Here is a 21,244-nt window from a genome sequence, read left to right on the forward strand (position 1 = left end):
GGGGGGGGGGGGGGGGGGGGGGGGGGGGGGGGGGGGGGGGGGGGGGGGGGGGGGGGGGGGGGGGGGGGGGGGGGGGGGGGGGGGGGGGGGGGGGGGGGGGGGGGGGGGGGGGGGGGGGGGGGGGGGGGGGGGGGGGGGGGGGGGGGATGCTCGGCTAAGAATATTGACCCAACTTTCTTACCAAGTGAAATGAATACCTCCTTCAATTAGCAAAAAGAGGGACCCTTGAGCATATTCTTATAGATTCGTTAGAATGATTGGCTCCGTTTTCCGATCCAAGAGTTTCAGTATAGCAGGAGAGTACAATGGGAATCAATCAAGGTTCTTTTATGGCAGTCCAGCTATTTGACTCAAAAACCGCTAGTGAACTCGTAAGCATATCTAGGGGAGTGTCTTTCGGAAGATGAAATCATTAACGAGGAAACCCTAGCAAAAGGGTTGTAGGGAATATTCTCGTAAATCGATTAACATTTCCAAATATATATGGCATACGTTATTCTGGATCTCAGAGACAGATGGAGTCAGTCTTGTTACCCTCACCAGATCAGTTCGGGCTGGCGCACGACGCCCTCAAAGAAAGAATCTTTCCAGAGATTTTTCAAAACTAACAAAGAATAACTAAAGCCCTGATCACGGATCAAGATGAAAAAATTGAATGCAAAATAGAATCAATGGTCAACCAAGCGTACAAACCTCTTTTGATTTAGCAAAAGTGGATAGGACTAAAGAATAGCAACTAATCTCCAAGCTGGAACTCCTCCTTGAGTTTTCCAAGATCGGCTGGGCCTAAAGTCAAGCTCCTTTTCTCAATTCCACAAAAAAGATAGAGAAGTTCTATACGCTAATACACAAAAAATCATACCTACCCCACAGAAGAAAGCATCAGGGATGGTGATCCACCAGGAAAGCACATTGACTCGATCACACACCCTTTTCTGAGTACCTTTCTCCAATTTGCACAATAAGGAATTTGTCTAGGGCTGTTGTTTATACAGTTTCAAGCTCAGGGAACAGAAAGAAAGAAAGCTCAGTCTTTGCTCTTGCTACGGGTGAGGATGAGGACTTTTTCATTCTCAAGGAAATAAAAAGGAGTGAACCTTAGTCTAAAGCCGACTAGAGGAATAGACTAATCGAAGAATTGGCTTGGAAAGAGAAATCGCTCATTGGAGCAACAACAAAATTCATTCCTTCAGGAATGGACAAGAACTTAAGCAAAAGAAGCAACTAGACCTGATACGACTTTGACCACTCTTAGAACCAAATTGAATGAAAGACTAGGGGACTCAGTCAAAGACTACTTCCTCTACTTCTCGATAGGATTCAGTATAGGGGAAAGGAGGGGGAGTTATGCTTACAAGAGAAAGCTGGCCCTAAACAAAAGAAAAGGAACTTAGCCGACATCGACCACTCTAAGGAAACTATAGGCTGGATAGACTGCGGGGCTACTCAATCAGATAACCAGACTGCCTATCCAGACCAGATTACCATACTCACTAAGAGACTTTCTTGCTTGCAAGACTTGACTGCTACCTTACCACAGTAGGACTAGAGGGAAATTCCCCTTCTTCAAGGTTAAGCTACCTTACCTTAGTCAACTAAGCAAGTGAGACGGGTAGACCACCCAGAAGGAAAGTTGTTTGTTGTTCAGTTTTGGTATGCGGTATTGTCCAAGTCTTTGATTACTTGACTGGACGTACCTACCCTCGTAATTGATAGATAGAAACTTATGGGAAAAGAAAACCCTGTTCTGTTTAGTTTTCTTACTAGTTCTAAAAGTGATCGTAAAGTTCCCCACTATCGAGTGTGATAAAGCCAAGTTTTCAAGCAGCCAAGAGCAAGTTTGATTGGATGTGCCAGTAGGGCTTTCTAACGTTCTATTATCAACTTAAGCTATCACAAAAAGATAGGCTAAAGGAAGATTAAAAAAAAAAATGCCTATTCTATACCAACTTCTTCTATAGATGAATAACTGGAGCAGATTAAATAGCAAGGGATATTCATCCAGCAGCTCAAGCAGCAGATTCTATTCTGGGCATGAATGTGCAACCTAAAGACTCGCAAGTTTTTTTTCCTCTACTTCGCACCGTGGTAGCCTCAAACTCTAAAGCGTTAGTATATATAAAGTGCGCTTTTGGCCTTACCTGCAAGTACTTTCTACTCCTTGACATTCACGGATTGATTATGTAGCAATGCTTCTTGTAAGGATATGAAGTTTGGTTTTGATTGTCAGTGGCGTACGACCTTCTATGCGATAGCATGGAAGATTTTGGTTTTGAGTGAAGGTGTCGAGCTATTTTTTATGGAGACTGATTCTCCCTCATGATTCTAATCGAAGGATTGCTAACGATGTTTAAATTGTTATCTCTGCTTTCTATTCGAAGAAAACTGAGCAAAGTATGAAGGTAAACAAGTTTCTTGCTTGGGAATTGACTTCTGGTTAAAATTCAATAGTGATGGTGCTTCCAAGAGGAACCAAGACTTTCATGGTGCTACCATAGGACATTCTGGTAAGTCGGGTGCTGGTGGTCTTCTTCAAGACTGTTCAGGAACATAGATTCGTGGGTATACCTGCAAAATGGTTTTCTTTACGAGCCTACAAGCTTGGCTTTGGTTTAGCTTCCAACTAAGACTCAGGGAGTTCTTTCCACAGGATTGAGTGAACAATCTCACAGCCCTCCACCCATAGGCCACAAAAGCGCTTATTTATATAAAATGTGTACGATACCCCTTTCAAACTCAAGCTTCTCGGGATAACTTCTCAAGCAGAGTTCTTCCGCATGCAAATCTATATATCCTCCTTATGTCTGTTCATAAAAATCAATATCTGTCCGATTGCGCTGTGGATTCAAAAAAGATTGAAAAAGACACTTTTCGTTTTAAAGAGTAAAGCCAAAACATGGTGCCGAAGCAAGGAAAATTAAAATCCAAAAATAGAGGAGACATGGTAGGCGATCGCTAAGCTGATGTTCTTACTTTTCTAGTTCTAGACACTGAGAATGACAGACTTGCAACCAGTAAAGCCGCTAGAGAAGTGTTTGAGGCAGAAGGTATCCATTGATGCACCTTTAGTTTAACATCTACTTTTTTGCTTTGATGACTTAGCACGAAGATGCTTACGAGACGCTACTCGAAAAATACTAGCTATAGGCGGCCAGAGTTGAGAAGGTTTAGGTGGCAAGCACACAATCGAGAAAGTAGATCCGGCTAGGGTTACTCTACACTTGCAAGACGGATCGAAGGAGGAAGCCAAGATGCCAAGTTTAGATTCTAGTGGAGATTCAGACCATCAGAAACCGATTCTAAGGAGGGAGGACACAATACAAGAGAGAGATGGAGTTGTCTGGTTGCAACATGACTTGGGAAACGTTTTTTGATGAGCAGCTCTACATGGGTATGAGAAAGACTATATAAAGACTATGAAGCGCTGTAAGAACACTGAAGGCAGGTCATCGATAGTTGACGACGGTGGACCTGGAGAGGAGCACTTTACTTTAAGGCATGCCCCTACATTAGCAGCATATAGTCTTTATCAAAGAAATTCTTGGAGCTGGCGTATGAGGCGCAAAAGAACAGATGACATTACCAAGAACCAGAGATGGTGCGACTGAACCTCGACACCGCTTTGTATATTCAGTCTTGCGGTGTAGTTCTTTAGAGGTATTCTTAGTGAAAGGAAAATTAACCTCCCTTTACCTTTTCTAACCTCACTTAACCACTTTGTTAAAGATCACGTATTTGTTTAGATTGATGTCAGTTAGTATCTAATTAAATCTCTGTTATTTAATTTACTTTTGATTTGATTACTAGTTTGTTACCGAATTTTCTGCAGATTGTTAGGTAGATTTTCTAAATATCTTTTTGTATTCTCTGTATATATATGGAGCATTCTTGCTCTTCATAATTCAATCTTCTCATCAACCATTCCATAACTTCCTCTTTCAGCAACAATTGGTATCATAGCTATCTTCTTAAGGGATTTGTGAAATCTAGATGGAAGGAGAATCCAGTTTTTCAACTGTTGCACCACCAGTCTTCGATGGAGACAATTATCAAATGTGGGCAGTTCGTATAGACTTATTTGGAGGCCGTGGATCTTTGAAAAGTAATAGAAGAGGATTATGAGGTCTCTCCACTTCCAGCAAATCCTACTATAGCACAAATCAGAGCACAGAAGGAAAAGAAGATAAGAAAATCAAAGGCAAAAGCTTGCTTATTTGCAGCTGTATCTCAAATGATCTTCATGCGAATAATGTCCCTCAAAACAGCAAAGGAAATCTGGGATTCGTGGAATGAAAGTCCTAAATTTGATTAGGGATTTCGAGTTGGAGAAGATGAAGGAGTCTGAATCGGTGAAAGAGTACTCTGACAGACTTCTCAACATTGCCAACAAGGTAAGATTGTTTGGTTCTGTATTAAATGATTCCAGGATCGTTGAAAAGTTGCTAGTTACTGTTCCAGAGAAGTTTGAAGCCACCATTACTACTCTGGAGAACACCAAAGACTTGTCAAAGATTTCTCTTATAGAGCTCTTGAATGCTTTACAAGCACAAGAGCAAAGGAGGTCTATGAGGCAAGAAGGGGTGCTTGAAGGTGCCTTACTTGTTAAGCATCAAGACAGCAACAGGTATAAAAACAACAAAAAATTCAAAAACCAATCGACGAATGGAGATCCATTTACCAATTACCAGAAGACAAAAGGAGGAGGTTTCAAAAAATCCTATCCACCTTGCCGCCATTGTGAGAAGAAAGGTCATCTACCATACAAGTGTTAGAGAAGACCTGATGCCTTCTGCTCCAAATGCAATCAACTTGGACATGAAGTTGTGATCTGCAAAGCCAAAGATCAGGTGAAAGAAGTAGATGCACAGGTAGTTGATCAAGAAGAAGAAGAAGAAGATCAATTGTTTATGGTCACTTCTTCCTCAGGAAAAGAATCAAGCGAGAGCTGGTTGATTGACAGTGGGTGCACAAATCACATGACATATGACAAGGAGTCTTTTGAGGAATTAAGAGACACCGAAGATAAGAGAGTGAGGATTGACAATGGTGAACACTTGGAAGTCAAGGGAAAAAGCACAGTAGCTATAACAAGTTATGAAGGTACAAAATTTATTCCAGATGTTTTATTTGTACCTAAAATTGATCAAAATCTCTTAAGTGTTGGTCAGTTACTTGATAAAGGTTATAAAGTATTGTTTGAGAATAAGCAGTGCTTGATTAAAGATGCTAGTGGCAAAGACTTGTTCAATGTCAAAATGGAAGGAAAAAACTTTGCTCTAAATCAAATGACCTTTATATCCAGAGTTAGTGCCATTGAGATTTGGCACAAAAGACTTGGACACTTTCATCATCGAGGTTTGCTTCAGATGCAATCAAAGAAACTGGTAGAATAACTCACTAACATTGATGAGGACATGCCTCCTTGCCGTACTTGTAATTTTGGGAAGCAACATAGGCAACCCTTTCCTAAACAGGCATGGAGAGGCTCGAAAAAGCTGCAACTGGTTCATACTGATCTTTGTGATCCTCAGCGAACACCATCATTAAATCGTAATCTTTATTACACTGTTTTTATTGATGATCTAATAAGAATGTGTTGGATCTTCTTTATGAAGAAAAGTCAGAAGTTGCGGGTGTATTTTGGAAATTCAAGGCCAGAGTTGAGAATGAAAGTGCATGCTTGATTCAGACGGTAAGATCAGATAATGGCAAGGAGTACACTTCAGAAACTTTTAACAGGTTTGTGAAGAGGCTGGAATTGAACATCAGTTGACAGCACCATACACTCCTCAACAAAATGACGTCAGTGAAAAGAGGAATAGATTCATAATGGAGATGACGAGATGAATGCTTCATGAGAAGAATCTTCCAAAACGATTTTGGGGAAAAGCAGGAAACACTGTTGTGTGCTTGCAAAATCGAATTTCAACAAAAGTTGTGAAGTACCTCACATCATTTGAAGTTTGGTATGGTTACAAACCTTCTTTAAAGTTCCTTAGAGAATTTGGGTATCTTTGCTTCACTTACATTCCACAGGTCAAGCGTGATAAGCTTGACAAAAAGTCAGAAGTTGGCATCTTTGTTGGGAATAGCACTATATCCAAAGCTTACAGAGTTTTTCAACCACACATTAGTCGTGTTATTGTGAGCCAAGATGTTCATTTTGGTAGCATGTTAGAAGATTCTGAAGATGAACGACAAGATGCTTTGGTTGATGATGCACCTGTCAAAGGAGGAGCTTTTGGTGATCGAGGAAAAACAAAATCTGGGAGTTGGTTGGTTGACCTCTAAACAGAAAGATAATTGAAGCAAGATGGGTGTTCAGAAAAAAGCTTGGAGTTTACAACATCTAAACATGGAGTGTTACAGATCACGTATTTGTTTAGATTGTTTTCAGTTAGTATCTAATTAAATCTCCATTAGGAGTTAGATTTAGTTTTGATTTTATTAGATTTGTTTTGATTTGATGACTGATTTGTTACCGGATTTTCTGCAGATTGTTAGGTAGATTTTCTAAATATCTTTTTGTATTCTCTATAAATATATGGAGCATTCTTGCTCTTCATAATTCAATCTTCTCCTCAACCATTCAATATCTCCCTCTTTCACTAACACACTTTGGCATTCCTATGTGTATTCTTTCTTTTCATCGTAATAAGTAGGAAGGGCGAAAGGATCAACTGGTTCACTTTTCTCTTTTTAATCTTTGTTTTCGTCAATAAAGTGGATTCTTCTTAATCTTAGAAAGAAAGGTACGATTCTATCGTTCAGAGGCTGTCCTCTGTCCCTGAAAATCTATTTAACGATCTCATACAAGTATGTCTAGATTTGATTGAAAGGTATGTCCCTGGACTCTTAAGATTCCTTATGAATCTTGGACTGGACTTCAGTGTCTACCGAATTGTTCATCGTCACTTGTTAAGGATTCGGCATTCGGCATATCGGGAGCTAAGAAAACTCCCTTCCACCTGGAGCTCTTCGCATTTCCCTGTAGGATAAGGCTTCTTTGTTTGGTGCTGATGGTAACAGACCGAGCCCAAGTTAGAACTCTAGACTATGACCATTTTCAGCTAATGCAAATAGTGGGCCTCTCAATACATTCTACCTTTGTTTTGTTATTTTTCTTTTCCTAGGGGGTTAGTTCCCTTTCTCAATTATGACGTACTAGGTTAGGTTGCCATCTAGGTCTCGGTCGGGGGTGACTTCAAAATCTGGTAACATTCTTCCCTTTCCTTCATTCACGATCCTTGCTGCTGAATTAATTCCCCATGTGTCGGGACCTGAACTGTGGCGGTGCTCTTCTACAACTTCTTCAATTACATAGATCACAGCTCCTCTCCCTTCGGTCTCATTGCTTCGCCCGTCTCCTTCTTTATTGAAAACAACTCTTTCACTTTGTCTTCCTCTTCTCTCCTTAACAGTTCTAAATTATAAGAAAAAGAAAAAGACTCGACTGAAAACAAAAACAAGCTTTATAGGAAACAAAAGAATAAGAAATCCTTCAAACATTGTAAACTATTTTTCTTACTTCTAAAGGTTACGAGAAGAGGGAAAGGTGCGAAGCAGCCCAAGTGTAAAGGAGAGGAATTATCATCATTTTGTTAGGTAGCTGAAGAAGAGTGAGTTTTCGCTTTCATTTCTCTTTTATTCTTTAACTCGGGTTTCACTATCTCTTTTCTTGAGACTGAGGATATATATACTACACAGTGTTTCGTTCTTTAAGTCATGTTTCAGCCAGGAAAGGGGAAACTGATTTGCTCCTGAACCTCTCCCTTCAAACATTGTAAACTCGGCTTCGCTCCTTCACTTTACAGAGGAGAGAATATGTGAGACTGTAAAGGAGAGTCCATTCATTAGTAGCTTGACCTATTTACCTTATTTATTAACCTGAACCTTGTAAACTAGGCTTCGATTACAATGATGTTGGTGTGCTTTTAGCTCCGGAACCTTTGACTCTATTCCCTGACCGGAACCTTTGACTCTACTCTATTCCCTTCCTCTTTTTCTTAGTGATAATCTAAGGTTGACTCAAAAAGGAAGCTATCAATTTATGCCTTTGAGTTATGAGAGGAGGGACCTCTGTAAAGCAGCCCGACTGTAAAGGAGAGGAATTATCATCATTTAGTTAGGGATGACACTTCGTTTTTCTTTCATTTTCTTCTTCATTTTTTTTTTAATATTTCTTGTCTGCTTGCTTCGCTCCTTCCTTCCTTGCTTCGCTCCTTCCTTCCCCTGGTTTGAGATTACCTAGTCGAGTCAATAAAATCTTCGTCAACATGGTAAATAGGTTAAAGGTTCTTTCTCTCTCCAAATTCTTCTTCTCTTACTCTCATATTCTTTCACTCATTGTAAACACGGTGGCTTCGCTCCTCGCTTTAGTCCGTTTTTTCTTATTCTTTTTTGTCAGGTTTATTTAAGGAAGGAAAGACTCCTTATTAATTCGAGGAAATAGGGGTTTCGTTCTTTCTCCTTCACCTTTGAATCAATAGGTAAAGCTGCTGAGATTACCTCATTAACCTCGGTCTCGAATCTTTTCTTTCCGCAACCTATTTTATTGGCCACGCTTCTTCGAGAATGGTTTTTCTCTCATTTGTTTCGTCTTTCTCTTTTGATTCCTTTCAGATTCTCGTCATAAAAGAAGAATTTGTCTCATAATAAAATCATCATTCTCGTAAGAAGTCAGGTCAGGTTAATAAATAAGGTGACTCAAAGATTTAGCAGTAGCTTTTTTGTTTGCTTCCTTTCTATCTTTCAAATGATTCTTCTTGAACTACGGTTTCACTATTCTTTGGTAAAGCATCTCGAATCAAAGATTTTCCTTCAAAGACTGTAAACTCGGTAAACTCCTGAACCTTTATAGAATCAGAAGAAGATAATTAAATCAAAACGAACAAATACAATTGAGTCACTTAAATCCTCTGTCTATTCTATTTGTCGAGTAGCTTCGCTCTGGAACCTTTATTTAACCTCAAAGACTCTATTCCCTCTTTATTCTTTCACTTGGTAAATAGGCTTCGCTACTTCTCCTTTTTTTCTCTTTCTCCTTATTCTGTTTCGGAAGGTTTAAGGAAGGATTAATTCGACTTTACTCGTTCACCTCTCGTTTCTTTTTCTCGGTAAATAAAGCTTTAAACAAATAGAATTTACAGGAGAGTAAAATAGATAGCTTGAGCTCGGTTCATAAGAATGAATCCTTCCCCTTATACTCTATTTTACCTTATTGAACTGAAAAGGCAAATGAGAGTCAGAAAAGCCAACTTAACTTCGCCTGATCATGAACCTGAACTTTACAGTCTCTTTTCTTTCCTATCGCTATAGATCTCGAATCTTTTCTTTTTCTTTTTCTTCTTTTTCTCCTTATTCTTGTTCGTTTTTTTTTCCTTAACCTTTGACTCTATTACCTTCCTCTTTTTCTTTCATTTTCTTCTAATTAAACTTCTATCTTCAATACTTTTTTTGAGTTAATGTGAAGTGAGCTGCTTCCCCTGAAGCTCTATTCCCTGACCGAAACCTTATACTCTATTACCTTCCCTTATTTCATTCGGGTTTCACTATCTCATTTCTTTTTTAGACTTTAGTCCGTTCTTTTTCTTCTTCTTCTTTTTCGGAAGGAAAGATATATGATATACACATTCAAATCTAATGGACTTTTTTCACTCTAAACAAGGTCTCTTTTCTTTCTTCTCTTTTCTTTCTTGTCCCTGGAGTTTACAATTGAGCATATGAAATACTATTGACTTCTCTCAATTGAGAGGAAAACGTAGACGGAGAAAAAACTGCCTAAAGAAAACTTCTCGAAAAAAAAAATAACATAAAACAAATGATCTCATTTATTCCATATTTAAATAACAAATTATCCTAAAAATAGAAATAACGAAAAGTAAATGTAACTTCGATTCTACCACTTGGCCACGTGTACTTCCCATTTACTCCCGTGGGTTTAACATAAAAAATAGTTATCTAACAAAGGAAGGTTAACTAAAAATCAGATCACATTCACTCGAATTTTTCATATTTTGTATAAATATATAGCTATTCTATTATATTTAACTAGTATTATTAGTTAGAAATTTTTCTATTTGTTATAATTGTTTGTTGTCCGCATCAGTCAAATCAACTAAAAGGGATCATTTCTCAGGGAAGAACCAATCAAGGAATTTTATTATATCCCTTCTAATCCAAGATCGTTCAATTTTTTTTGGTATTTTGTAAGAGTAAACGATACAGAGATACATTAGAGAATATATTTTATAAAAATAAAATTATATTTATATAAAAATAAAAAAATATGTTCTATGTAAGACATAAAGTAGTTCCATTTAGGAACTTCTAATGGAGATATGTGAATCCATTAGGTTCTACAAAAAAATTGTTTTTTCGTCAATTCAAAACCCGGAAAAAGGTTTTATAAGATTAAAAAGGTCCGTTGAACGTCTCTTGGCTATGCTAGTATTTATCTAACAAATATTCTTTCACAAACTAAAAGCATGTCCATGATTTATTCTAATTCTATTGGTCTCTTTTCTTTTTTTCTTTCTCTTCATGTGATCTTTCTTTCTCTTCATCTGATCTTAATTTAGTTTTTCTTTCATTTTCTTCTGCTTTTATGATTCTATTTTGCATTCTGTTTTTGCATCGAGGATATTCCTCACGTAACAAGGTAATAACCGATTTGCTCTTAGATTGGACCATTGTTCCTCCTTTTCTACATGGCCTATATGTAGGTGGGAAGTACACACCGAATCTTGCATTAAACCAATGTTTATCGAAGTTAACGTGTACGCGACTGCTCGCTTCCTTACTTTAGTCCGAGGATCCTCGATACATTGATCCCCTATCATCTCATGATATTCTTTCAGTATGCTTTTAGTCAGAGTGATATATATCCTCCAGGCAATGAAGTTAGGGCTATCGAGTTGTGTTTTTTTACGCATTGTAGCTTTTTTGGGATCTTAGACGACGGTCGGGTCCACTTTGAGAATTGCTTGGAGTACCAGTGCCCAAAAAGAAAAGGCACCTACTACAAGGGACATGGTGAGCATAAGATCGAGGGAGCTCTTATAAGGCTAGTGAACAAGGTCTGAAACCCAATATGAAAACATATCTGCTAAACCTCGATCAGGTATTTCTCGAAAGATCCTTTTAGCTCGCGCTGCACTAGGTAGACCCGCCAAAATACTTATCGATTTGAAGGGGCCGCTTTGGCTGACCCAAGTGTAAGAAATCCATAGGCCAAGGTTGTATATGTATCCACTATCTCCTCAAGGAAGATTTTTTAGACCAACACGTTCATGATCGAATAAGATAGTTATCGTTGTTTTGAGTTTCCCACGTTCTAGCGGACCTGCTTTAAATACATTTAAGGTTGTTGTTCATTCTTTGCCTACACAAGAAGAAGAGGAAACCCACTCTCTTCTTTCTTCTTTTTTAGAACCAAGTACTTGAAGACATAATAACAATTATGTTAAGAAACTAGTTCGTTGAGAATTTTGTTGATCTCGTAAGATACAAATTGTAGAGCCCAACCAAAAATGATGGGACTCGGTATAGACACAGTCCAGTTCCCAGGTTAGAGTATTCTTTATTATCAACCTACTCAAATCAGAACTCAACTAGTAGATTCTCTTTCGCTTATCGACCGGCCGACTTTCATTGTTGCAACCTTCGCATTTCCTGCTGAGATCCCAAGTCTCCATGTGGGCCCTTTTAGCAACCCGCGACCTTGGCGATTTAGAGAATCCTGCTCCTGTGTCGTGGGACTTGTAGCTTAGCAGTCCACCAGGTGGGTTTTTTATCCTTCCAGTTTCGAGTGTGTTCTTGGATAGTTATAGTGGCCCATAGGAGCAAGATGTACCTTGTGTGTGGGGGGCGGCGGTCCCCTGGACATAGTCCTTTCAGACAGTGGCCGTTGTTTAGTCCATGGTCCATTAGTTGGTTAGTGCAAGGTCAGAAATTTGAACACATTGATTCCGCTCGTTCTCGTCCTTTGCTTCAGGGCCTGTCCGTCGGTATGGTCAGTACTCCATACTGTCGGGTAGCAAAGCTTACACTTGTTCACTAATTATGACGGTTCACCAGGGCCTCTTTCCCCCTCCCTTTTCAGCTCACTCGTAGGGTCCAGACCCCAACAAAGGGGGTGGGAATCGACTGAACATCGTTGGCGAAAATTTTGCCCACATCCGATCCCCAATTCTTGCTCACCACCGATGATCGTGTTGGGTGACTTGTGACCTCGTACGATCGTGTCGGGTGAGCAAGAGCCGCTTCGTCACAGTACTGACTTATAGGCTAACGGGTCACACTTTGGCCAAGTATCCTACAAAGAGATTCCCGAAAGCCAGAAGGATTAAAGGAATGACCATAGGAATGAGCGCATCATGACATCTTACGATGTCTCGCCCGAATGAATGAGTTGGTACTAGAAATGTTAGAAAAAGTGAACGAAAAGAGTAACAAGAGGTGAAAAGGACAGAGACACTTCCCAACCAGATAGAAAAGTTCCCACTGATGGTATACTTAGTGTAAGCGAGCTCTAAGATCATATCTTTGGAATAAAATCCAGCTAGAAAAGGAAATCCTATTAGAGATAAGCTGCCCATGAACATCATGGCATAGGTAAAAGGGAACGAGGAGGCAAGCCCCCCCATCTTCCGCATATCTTGCTCATCCGACATGGCATGAATCACCAAACCTGCACTCAGGAATAGTAATGCTTTGAAAAACACGTGATTCATTAAGTGAAAGACGCTAACTGAATAGTTAGAGATGCTGCAAGCAAAGACCATATAGCCTAATTGACTGCAAGTTGAATAAGTTATGACCCTCTATAGATGGTTTTGTAATATTCCAGTGGTTGTCCCAAGGAATGAGATCATAGCTCCTGCAAAAGTAATAATAATCAAAGCCGTAAGTGGGTATTCAAATAAAGGGGAGCACCTTGCTATCATGAAAACGCCAGCTGTTACCATAGTAGCTGCATGAATTGAAGCGGATACTGGAGTGGGCCCCTCTATAGCATCGGGTGACCAAGTATGCGATCCTATCTGTGCGAATTTCCCAACAGCACTACTAAGAAGTAAAATACAAATGAGAGTTATGGCATTCATTCTCATATTACAAGAAATCCAAGAATTTTTGGGGCACTAGCATGAGCAAAAAATAGTTGAAAAGTCTACTGTTTGAAATAGAGTAAAACGACCCGAAATCCCAGGTGCTAATCCAAAATCACCTACTCGATTGACAGGCATAGCTTTTATAGCTGCTTTATCTGCCTGAAACCGTATAAACCAGAAATGAATTAACAAATATGAAGCAAGACCTACTCCTTCCCATCCTATAAATAATTGAAGAGACTTATCTCCAGTCACCAACATTGGCATAAAAAAAGTAAAAATGGATAAATAACACATAAATCGAGGGCTATGCGGATCCTCAGACATATATGAAATGGAATAAAGATGGACCAAGCTACTTATGAATGTAACCACAATTAGCATCACTATGGTAAGGCTATCGAACACATAGTCAGAAGTGAATTTCGGACTAATTTGCTAATCGAGCTAGCTCCTCTTGCATGCAATGATGTGGTGATGAACCTCTCATTCTAGTTCAGTGCTCTCTGAACCGTGCGGAAGGTTTTCCATCACACGGCTCACCAACTTGATCTTTCACGGGAACCGTATGTCCGAACAGACCTGTAAAAAGAGGTACGATCTCGCTTTCCTTTGCCACTCAAGTGTATGTACAGCATCTGTCGTGCTTAGGACCCTTCTTCCCTTCCCTAATGAAAGAGTCCACCGCATACCTAAGTAGTCCTTAGTAGTCAGTCTGCAGGCTTGCCTTTCAGTAGGTGATTCAGCGAAGAAAGGGGGAAGAAAAGGCTAGATCAAGAAAAGGGGGTACTACGAGCCCTCTGCCCCACACATCTAACCTGCTCGCGTGGTACACTGATTCCACCAACTAGAAAGAGTGAAAAAGTGATACAATGCGCTTAAAGTGGGGGTGTGCTGTCCCTATTGGGGTGAGCCCTTCCCCACCTTCCCCATAAGGCCCACCATCGGGGACAGAGGTGCGCTTAAAGTGGGGGTGTGCTGTCCCTATTGGGGTGGGCCCTACCCCATAAGGCCCCACCATCTGGGCATAAGCATTCTGCATAAGCGCCCTCTAGCTACCCATATATATCGAATCACCAACTACCAAGTAAATAGTGTGGGGGTGTGCTGTCCCTATTGGGCTGGGCCCTTCCCCATAAGGTCCAGGCATAAGCGCCCTCTTGCTACCCATAGTCTAAGTCTTTTTTTCTAGGAAGAGTCTAGCCTAGCCCTATTATATGCCCGGTTCAAATTGAACAATTGTTGACTATCTCACATTGCCTAACATTCAATCAACTTGAAACTTTATGAAAATGTACTTGCTTCACAATAATGCAAGGACCTTCTTCAAAAAGGAATTATTTCTTTATTAATTTTTTTAATTTGAATTTTTAAAAGTATATTTTTAACTTGTTTATACTTTATTTATTTCTATAGAATTAATTGTTATAATACTATGTATAAAAAGTATTTATAAATTAATAAAGATCAACAAAGGGAAATTCTAAAAATCTAACTCTTTATTCATAGACAAAAAAGGAGGCTAATCTACCATTACAACCTTAATTAATCAAAAACTAAGAGTTAGTTCTAACATTATTAGCGGTTAGAAAGCTGTTCCAACTTAAAAAAGACTTAGTTCACCCAAGCACTTCTCATACTCCAAGCACTTAAATACTCCACCGTGATAGACTCTGTTCCATTGTTGAAAACATGCAAATGAGCATCCCCAAACACCGCCTTTGTTGGGTATACCCTCGAAGTTATGCATGTTTTTCCTCCCCCACCAAAGCTCTCTATCACCGAGTGATCAATCTGCACAATAATACATAGTTTAGATTTGTCGATACGGTGCAAGAATGTATTGGACTATGACTTTAACGTACCAAGCTTCTTAATGAGAGCTTTTTACTCGACAAATCGATGTCGACGAAACCCGCAAATGTCGGCTTGTATAATCCATCTTTCAAAGATGAGCTACACCAAAAGAGAGAAACCAGAGTTTTGTAAATATAAAAAAAATAATTATAAGGTCCTTTGATAAGGGAATTGAAGCTACCTTCTTGCATCAGAGCACATAAGAACCACGTGATTAGCCTCTGCCTTGAAGATCCTGAAGAACACAGGAGTGAACTCCTCGAGGTTTTCTGAAGCCAGAGTCAAAAGCCCAAAGGGTCCCACACCACCTTGGGCCGTGGATCCCAGCTGACTGCACACGGCTTGCGCGTCAACCCAGCTTGGATCAAATGCCTCCGCGTTATCCAAACTCGAAAAGCTAAAGATAACTTCAACATCGGCCTGTATAAAACACAAGAAACAATCGATCAAATGACGCCCAATTTGTTCCCTTAATCTTAGAGGTGCTTTCACATCTTCTTAACCCGCTACAAACCACTATCGGGGATTCGTTATAAATTAAACAACCTGAGCCGCAGTAATTCCTTTGATCTCAACATTTTGTCCCTTAACCAGCTTTTGATTTAGCATCATAACTATCTTCCGTCTCAGCCTATTGAGCTCCATAATTGGCCATTGTAAGAGCTGTTTTCCATTGGGATCCAACCACACCGTCCTAGGAATCGCCTAGGAAAAGGAGAAAGAAAAGATCGGCCCAAATACAAAATAGAGCAAATTCAATTAAAAATAGAACAAAACAGAGCACATTGCATCTAAAACAAACCTGAATTCCCGCCCATCCCTTGGAAACATCATCCTGGACACTATCAGATTCATTAGCCCAACCCCACAAAACCCTTCTCTTCTTCATCGGATCATAGAATGACTTGGAAGCATAGAAATTTCCATAGTCATACCTCAGCCCACTCCACCCATCCGCCGAGGTATTATCGGGAACATACTTGTCCGTCATCGGATAATACTTCCCCACCGTATAATACTCATATCTAGTCATCTCCAAGCTCACCTTCAACACATGTTTAAACCAATTTCCCATCACCGACGTGTCCAAGCCAAATCTACCGAAGTGGGAAACTGGATAGAAATCAGGGCACTCCCACATTCCAGTATTCGGAACCGAATGTAAAGGCTGTTCCACCTTAGTCCAATTCAAAAAATTCCTACTTCTATACAAATACGCCATTCCCGTCTGCTCGCTCCTGCTGCCAATGATGGTGTTCCAGTGACCGTTGAGGCTTAGCCATGCCGTCGACGGGTCCCGAAAGGCGCTACTATTGACCTCTGTACCCGGGTCAACAATCGGATTGTTATCCGGTTTGACCCACTCGGTTAGATGCGGATCAGAGAGGTTCGCTGGAATGGCGTAGTTTTGTACCTGTCGATTCTGGGTGTCGATTCCAGTGTACAAAATGACGGGCTTGAGGCCGGGGAGGACGGTGGCGGAGCCAGACCAGCAGCCATTGATATCAAAGGGCTTTGAGGGGGAAAGCGCGGGTTTGAGTGACTTCCAATTGATAAGGTCTTTGGAAATTGAGTGAGCCCAGACAATGTTCCCCCAAACTGCGCCTTCAGGGTTGTATTGGTAGAAGAGATGGTAGATTCCCTTGAAATACATTGGGCCATTCGGGCCTGCATAAGATGACATGTTTATGGAGGGAATGAACCGGAGGAAATACATTAATAACAACCGGAGGAAAGGAGGGAATGAAAATGTAGAAATTACGAACCGTTCATCCAGTGACGATGAGGTTGAAAGTGGAAGCCGGTTCGATGGAGCTGCTTGATCTCGGTGGTGTCGTTGCCATTTTCGAGAGACTGTAATTCAGGATAGATTTTATGGAGAGCTTGAATGACGACAGGGCCATTGCCAATAAACAGAGAACAAAAGGAGAATCCGAAAAGAATAGCTAGGAGAGTGAAGAAATTCATTGTGGAATTTGGTTTGTTAGTGAAGTTTGAAGTGAAGAAGAAATGAGAGTTTGATACTATTTATAGAGGAAGAAATATAAATTTAGTCTAAAAATAGGACAAATTTGTTAACTTAATCTCAAACTTTCAAACTTCCAAAAATGTTAAAAAAATATCTTATACTCAAGAATCTAAATTAATTTTTAAAAAAATAGGATTAATACGTTTAAATTTTATTAAAAATGTTTTAATACACGGGTTTAAAATGTCTATTTACATTGACAAATCATCTCTCACTTCCATTCCATTTTGAGGGTAATTTTTTTTTTTCTCTTTCTCATTAATGTTATTTTTAAAATTTTATAAGTATTTTTTTTAAAGAGATACTTAAGTGAGAATCTTGTAAATTTATGAATCTTGTGGGTCGGACTTTTCAAGATGGCTGTGCTTTGCGGAGCAGAGGTTGCCAGCATTGCCTTCTCTCCAAACGATAAGGTTTTTTGTTTTGGTCATCCGAATGTTGACATGCTTTTGGATCGGTATCTGACTCGAAATTTGTCGTCGCCGAAGCCGGCCGAGAATTTTGTTCCTGTAACGGAGTTTAATCGCGATTTCGCCGATTTAGTGTCTAAGTTTGAAGTGGCAAAGAAGCGAGCAGAAGAATTGACTCACGTGTCGGAGAAATCGAGAAATAACGGCGAATTTTGGCGGGAGGAGGCGATAGAAAGGATGAGATTAGAGGAATGGAAGGAGTTTCGATTGTCATTCATGGATTCGAGAGCTAAAGTGGCAAAGAAAGTCGAGAAAATGATCCGAGGGCCTCTGTTGCCATCGTCGTTTCACCTAGCCAAGAACCACCACACAAGGTTAGGGTTTTTCTAGATTTTTTTGAGGTACTCTGTTTGATTTATTTTCTCTACATTTTACTTTCTTAAACTGTTCAGAGAACGATCTACTTCATATATATATTTTTCTCTTTTTTATTTCACAAAAATTGTGAAATAATCCCTAGAAAAAAACTCATCGAGGATGGATGATCACATAATTTTCTCATTATGGCCAAATCCCTCTCCCTTCCATCGCGTCCCTTCAATTCCCCTTCTTCTTCCATTGGAACCCATCTCTCTCAACCCCCCAAAATCTCTTGTTCTTCCATATCCATTCAATCTCAATCACCCAAAGACCAACTCCTCGCCCTCATCTCCGACCAAGAAAGAGGTCTCAAGACCCAGAAAAGCCCTCAGAAACTTGCTTCAATTGTGAAATCAATCGACGCCTTGGCGTCTCTGGCCCCAAATTCTGTCACAACGGACGATTCACTTTCTGCGACATGGCGTCTTCTATGGACCACTGAGAAAGAGCAGCTGTTCATCATTGAGAAGGCTCACTTGTTTGGTACTCAAGCTGGGGATGTTTTGCAGGTGATTGATGTCAAGAAAAAGAGTCTTAATAATGTCATCACTTTTCCTCCAGATGGGGTTTTCTTCGTTCGATCCAGCATTGAAGTTGCTTCCTCTCAGAGAGTGAATTTTAGGTATGTTCTCTCTGCCTCTGCTTTTAATCCATACCAATGTGCCTTTAATTTAGTGTTCATAGATGAATTGCTGTTTCAATTCAATGGTTGTATTTTAAAGCAATCAAATTAGCATATAATGTACATTTGATTTGATATTGAGTTTGAATCTGGGTGTTTAGATTTACAAGTGCTGTTCTGCGAGGAAAAAATTGGGAAATTCCTTTGCCACCATTCGGACAGGGCTGGTGAGTTAATTATCTTTATGAGTTCCCTTTTGTTCACTTTTTTATATATGGTTAATATTTATATGACATGTCTGAAATATTTGATATTAAACTCTGAGTTCACCATGTTCTTGCTGTAACAATTGATTTTGTTCGATCAATAATAGAATCAAAAGCTGGGACAAATTATAGACTGAGACTCATCAATGACTTCAATCCCTGATACATCAAAAACTCCACCTTCTGTCTCTACAAAAAGCTGATTCTCGGACAACATCATCCTTCATGTTAAAAACTCCTCCATTTTCTGTGACATGGTGTAATCCATATGAATCCAAGGGGGTTTGAAAAGTCAAAGAGAGAATTCTATTGAAGATATGTGAGATTCCACATCGGTTAGGGAGGAGAACGAAACCTTCTTTATAAAGGAGTGGAAACCTCTCCCTAGCAGACGCGTTTCAAACACCTTGAGGAGAAGCTCGAAAGGAAAAGTCCAAGAGGACAATATCTGCTAGCGGTGGGCTTGGGCCGTTACAAATGGTATCAGAGCCAGATACCAGGGGATGTGCCGAGGAGGCTGAGTCCCAAAGGGCGTGGACACGAGGGGGTGTGCCAGCAAGGAGGCCGAGCCTTGAAGGGGATGGATTGTGAGATCCCACATCGGTTGGAGAGGAGCAGATACCAGGGAGAGGTTTTCATACTTGTTTCGTTTCCCTCTCCAACCAACGTGGGATCTCGCATTAATCCTCTTTCTTTTATATCGTACTTCTCTGTTTCTGATCTGACGGTACCGGCATTAGCTTGTTGAGGTTATTCCAAAAGAACCAATACTACTTACCAAGCAGCCCACAGCACCATTGTCTCTTTTATTCCTCCAAAGAATCACGGACATGTGAAAACTGGAGTTCGATTCCATTTACAGCATGTTGAGATGTCTTGTCCTCTAATGCCTCCGGTTATAATAAGAGAGCTCAGCGAGTTCTACTTCTATTACCGTGAATGTATGATATTATTTACTTGCACCCAATCGCTTGATTTTACCTTTGGATTTTACTAAAAATGAAATGTTCTCTCTTTGTTTTTTTATTTTTTTTTTGTCCATTTCTAACTTAAATGTTCATGTCCATATCTCCAGCAACATGTAATGGTTTGGGCGTTGATATCTGTATCTAAACTTGAACGAAAGATAATGTCTAGATCTTACAGATAAGAGTATTAGATGTTCGGTTCTTTTCTCGACCATTTTATTTGTTATTCAATCATGAGCATAAATGTGGCATTTTGTCTTATTTTCTATAGGTTCGAGACGGTATACCTCGATGACGATATCCGGGTTGTAAAAGATATTCGAGATGATTATTTGATCGTTGAACGTGCTCCCTACACTTGGAAAGAATGAAAAGCTAGATCACTGGTTTTCATTGCTACTATAGAAACACGATGCAGTATTAGTGTTATAGTAATCTAAATTGATCCCGAGTACGTCTATCCTTCTGGAATCTGTGTCCTTATTATGCAACACTCATGCTGCTGCTCTCACTGTTTGGGTATTATTGTTGTAAATCTTGATTACCATTATGTGGGCTAACAATGGATAATGGGGTAATATTCATGTCAAAAGTTAAAAGGCTCAAATGTTCATATACAATCTTCATATTTACTGGTCGATGAATGTATGTAGGCACCTACCTATCTATTGATAAATATATGTTGTCACAGGTATCAATTCATTTGTATTCCATCCAATTATCTTTAGTGAGATTCCACATCAGTGAGGGGAAGCTCGAAAGAAAAATTCCAAAGAAGATTATCTGCTAGTGGTGGGCTGAGATCGTAACAAATGGTGGGCTTGGGCTGTTACAATATCATTTCATAAAAATATTTATATTGGCATGTGAAATCTTGATTATGTTTTTTTTACTAATACCTTGATTGACGGGCAAATTTATCATGATCCCAAAAAAGTGTTCTATAGGTTTTAAACTTTTAATTTTGTATATACTCTCATAACTCTTTGGTGGTTTATGTTCGGTCAATACTTCTTAGTTCTCAATTATAACAATTGCTCTCATTAATTCTCCATATGACATATCATCATTCGAAGCTGCACATCATAGTAGTCGCCATCTCCTTTTAACGTTCATCCGTCTCTCTCTCTCAACCTTTGATTCTCATCTTTAATTCGAGCTTCAACTATTTGACCAAGTTGTATGATAATTATTTGACGGATCGATGTACAGCTTTAAAACAAATCCATGCTCTCAAAGAGTAAAAAAGGTTAGGTTCTAACTTCCAACAAAACAATTTTAGGACCGATGTGGAAAGTTACTTAACATGGTGTAACATGATCTTTATATAAATTTAAATACGGTGTGGAGCCATGTTTTATATTTGCCCAAATCTTTGTGATGGTCCACTAGTAGCTGCCATTTACATGTGATGTTCTGTACCTCATGGTCCCATTTCACCCATCTTAATAATCAAATTACTCCACAATTTTTTTAAATTTTTAAATTTGACTACTTGAGCATAATCGAAACGATAAAAAAAAAAAAAAAAAAAAAAAAAAATTTTTTTTTTTTTTTTTT

The 21,244-nt window shown here is 39.5% G+C and overlaps 3 protein-coding genes across 5 annotated transcripts; 2 read left to right on the forward strand and 1 right to left on the reverse strand.

The window, feature by feature from the left end:
* Positions 1-14,596: 14,596 nt before the first annotated feature.
* On the reverse strand, positions 14,597-16,937 carry LOC111499236 (beta-fructofuranosidase, insoluble isoenzyme 1-like). Its single transcript, XM_023150778.1, has 6 exons — positions 16,736-16,937; positions 15,772-16,637; positions 15,516-15,674; positions 15,151-15,389; positions 14,978-15,068; positions 14,597-14,906 (listed from the first exon to the last, which is right to left on the reverse strand). Exons 1-6 carry the CDS (start codon positions 16,935-16,937, stop codon positions 14,727-14,729), a joined length of 1,737 nt encoding a protein of 578 aa, XP_023006546.1. The 3' UTR covers positions 14,597-14,726.
* A 417-nt stretch (positions 16,938-17,354) lies between these two features.
* LOC111498897 (agamous-like MADS-box protein AGL62) lies at positions 17,355-17,798 on the forward strand. Its single transcript, XM_023150251.1, has one exon. It carries the CDS (start codon positions 17,355-17,357, stop codon positions 17,796-17,798), a length of 444 nt encoding a protein of 147 aa, XP_023006019.1.
* A 132-nt stretch (positions 17,799-17,930) lies between these two features.
* LOC111499315 (probable plastid-lipid-associated protein 11, chloroplastic) lies at positions 17,931-20,322 on the forward strand. Of its 3 annotated transcripts, none has more exons than XM_023150887.1 (3): positions 17,931-18,450; positions 18,612-18,677; positions 19,457-19,742. In XM_023150887.1, exons 1-3 carry the CDS (start codon positions 17,972-17,974, stop codon positions 19,584-19,586), a joined length of 675 nt encoding a protein of 224 aa, XP_023006655.1. In that variant the 5' UTR covers positions 17,931-17,971; the 3' UTR covers positions 19,587-19,742. The 3 variants fall into 3 exon arrangements, with proteins under 3 accessions (XP_023006655.1, XP_023006657.1, XP_023006656.1); XM_023150889.1 differs by lacking the exon at positions 19,457-19,742 and adding an exon at positions 18,824-19,096 and having other exon boundaries at positions 17,934-18,450; XM_023150888.1 differs by lacking the exon at positions 19,457-19,742 and adding an exon at positions 19,956-20,322 and having other exon boundaries at positions 17,935-18,450.
* The last annotated feature ends 922 nt before the right edge of the window (positions 20,323-21,244 follow it).

Source organism: Cucurbita maxima, unplaced genomic scaffold (assembly GCF_002738345.1).
Source record: "Cucurbita maxima cultivar Rimu unplaced genomic scaffold, Cmax_1.0 Cma_Scf00026, whole genome shotgun sequence".
NCBI lineage: Eukaryota > Viridiplantae > Streptophyta > Magnoliopsida > Cucurbitales > Cucurbitaceae > Cucurbita > Cucurbita maxima.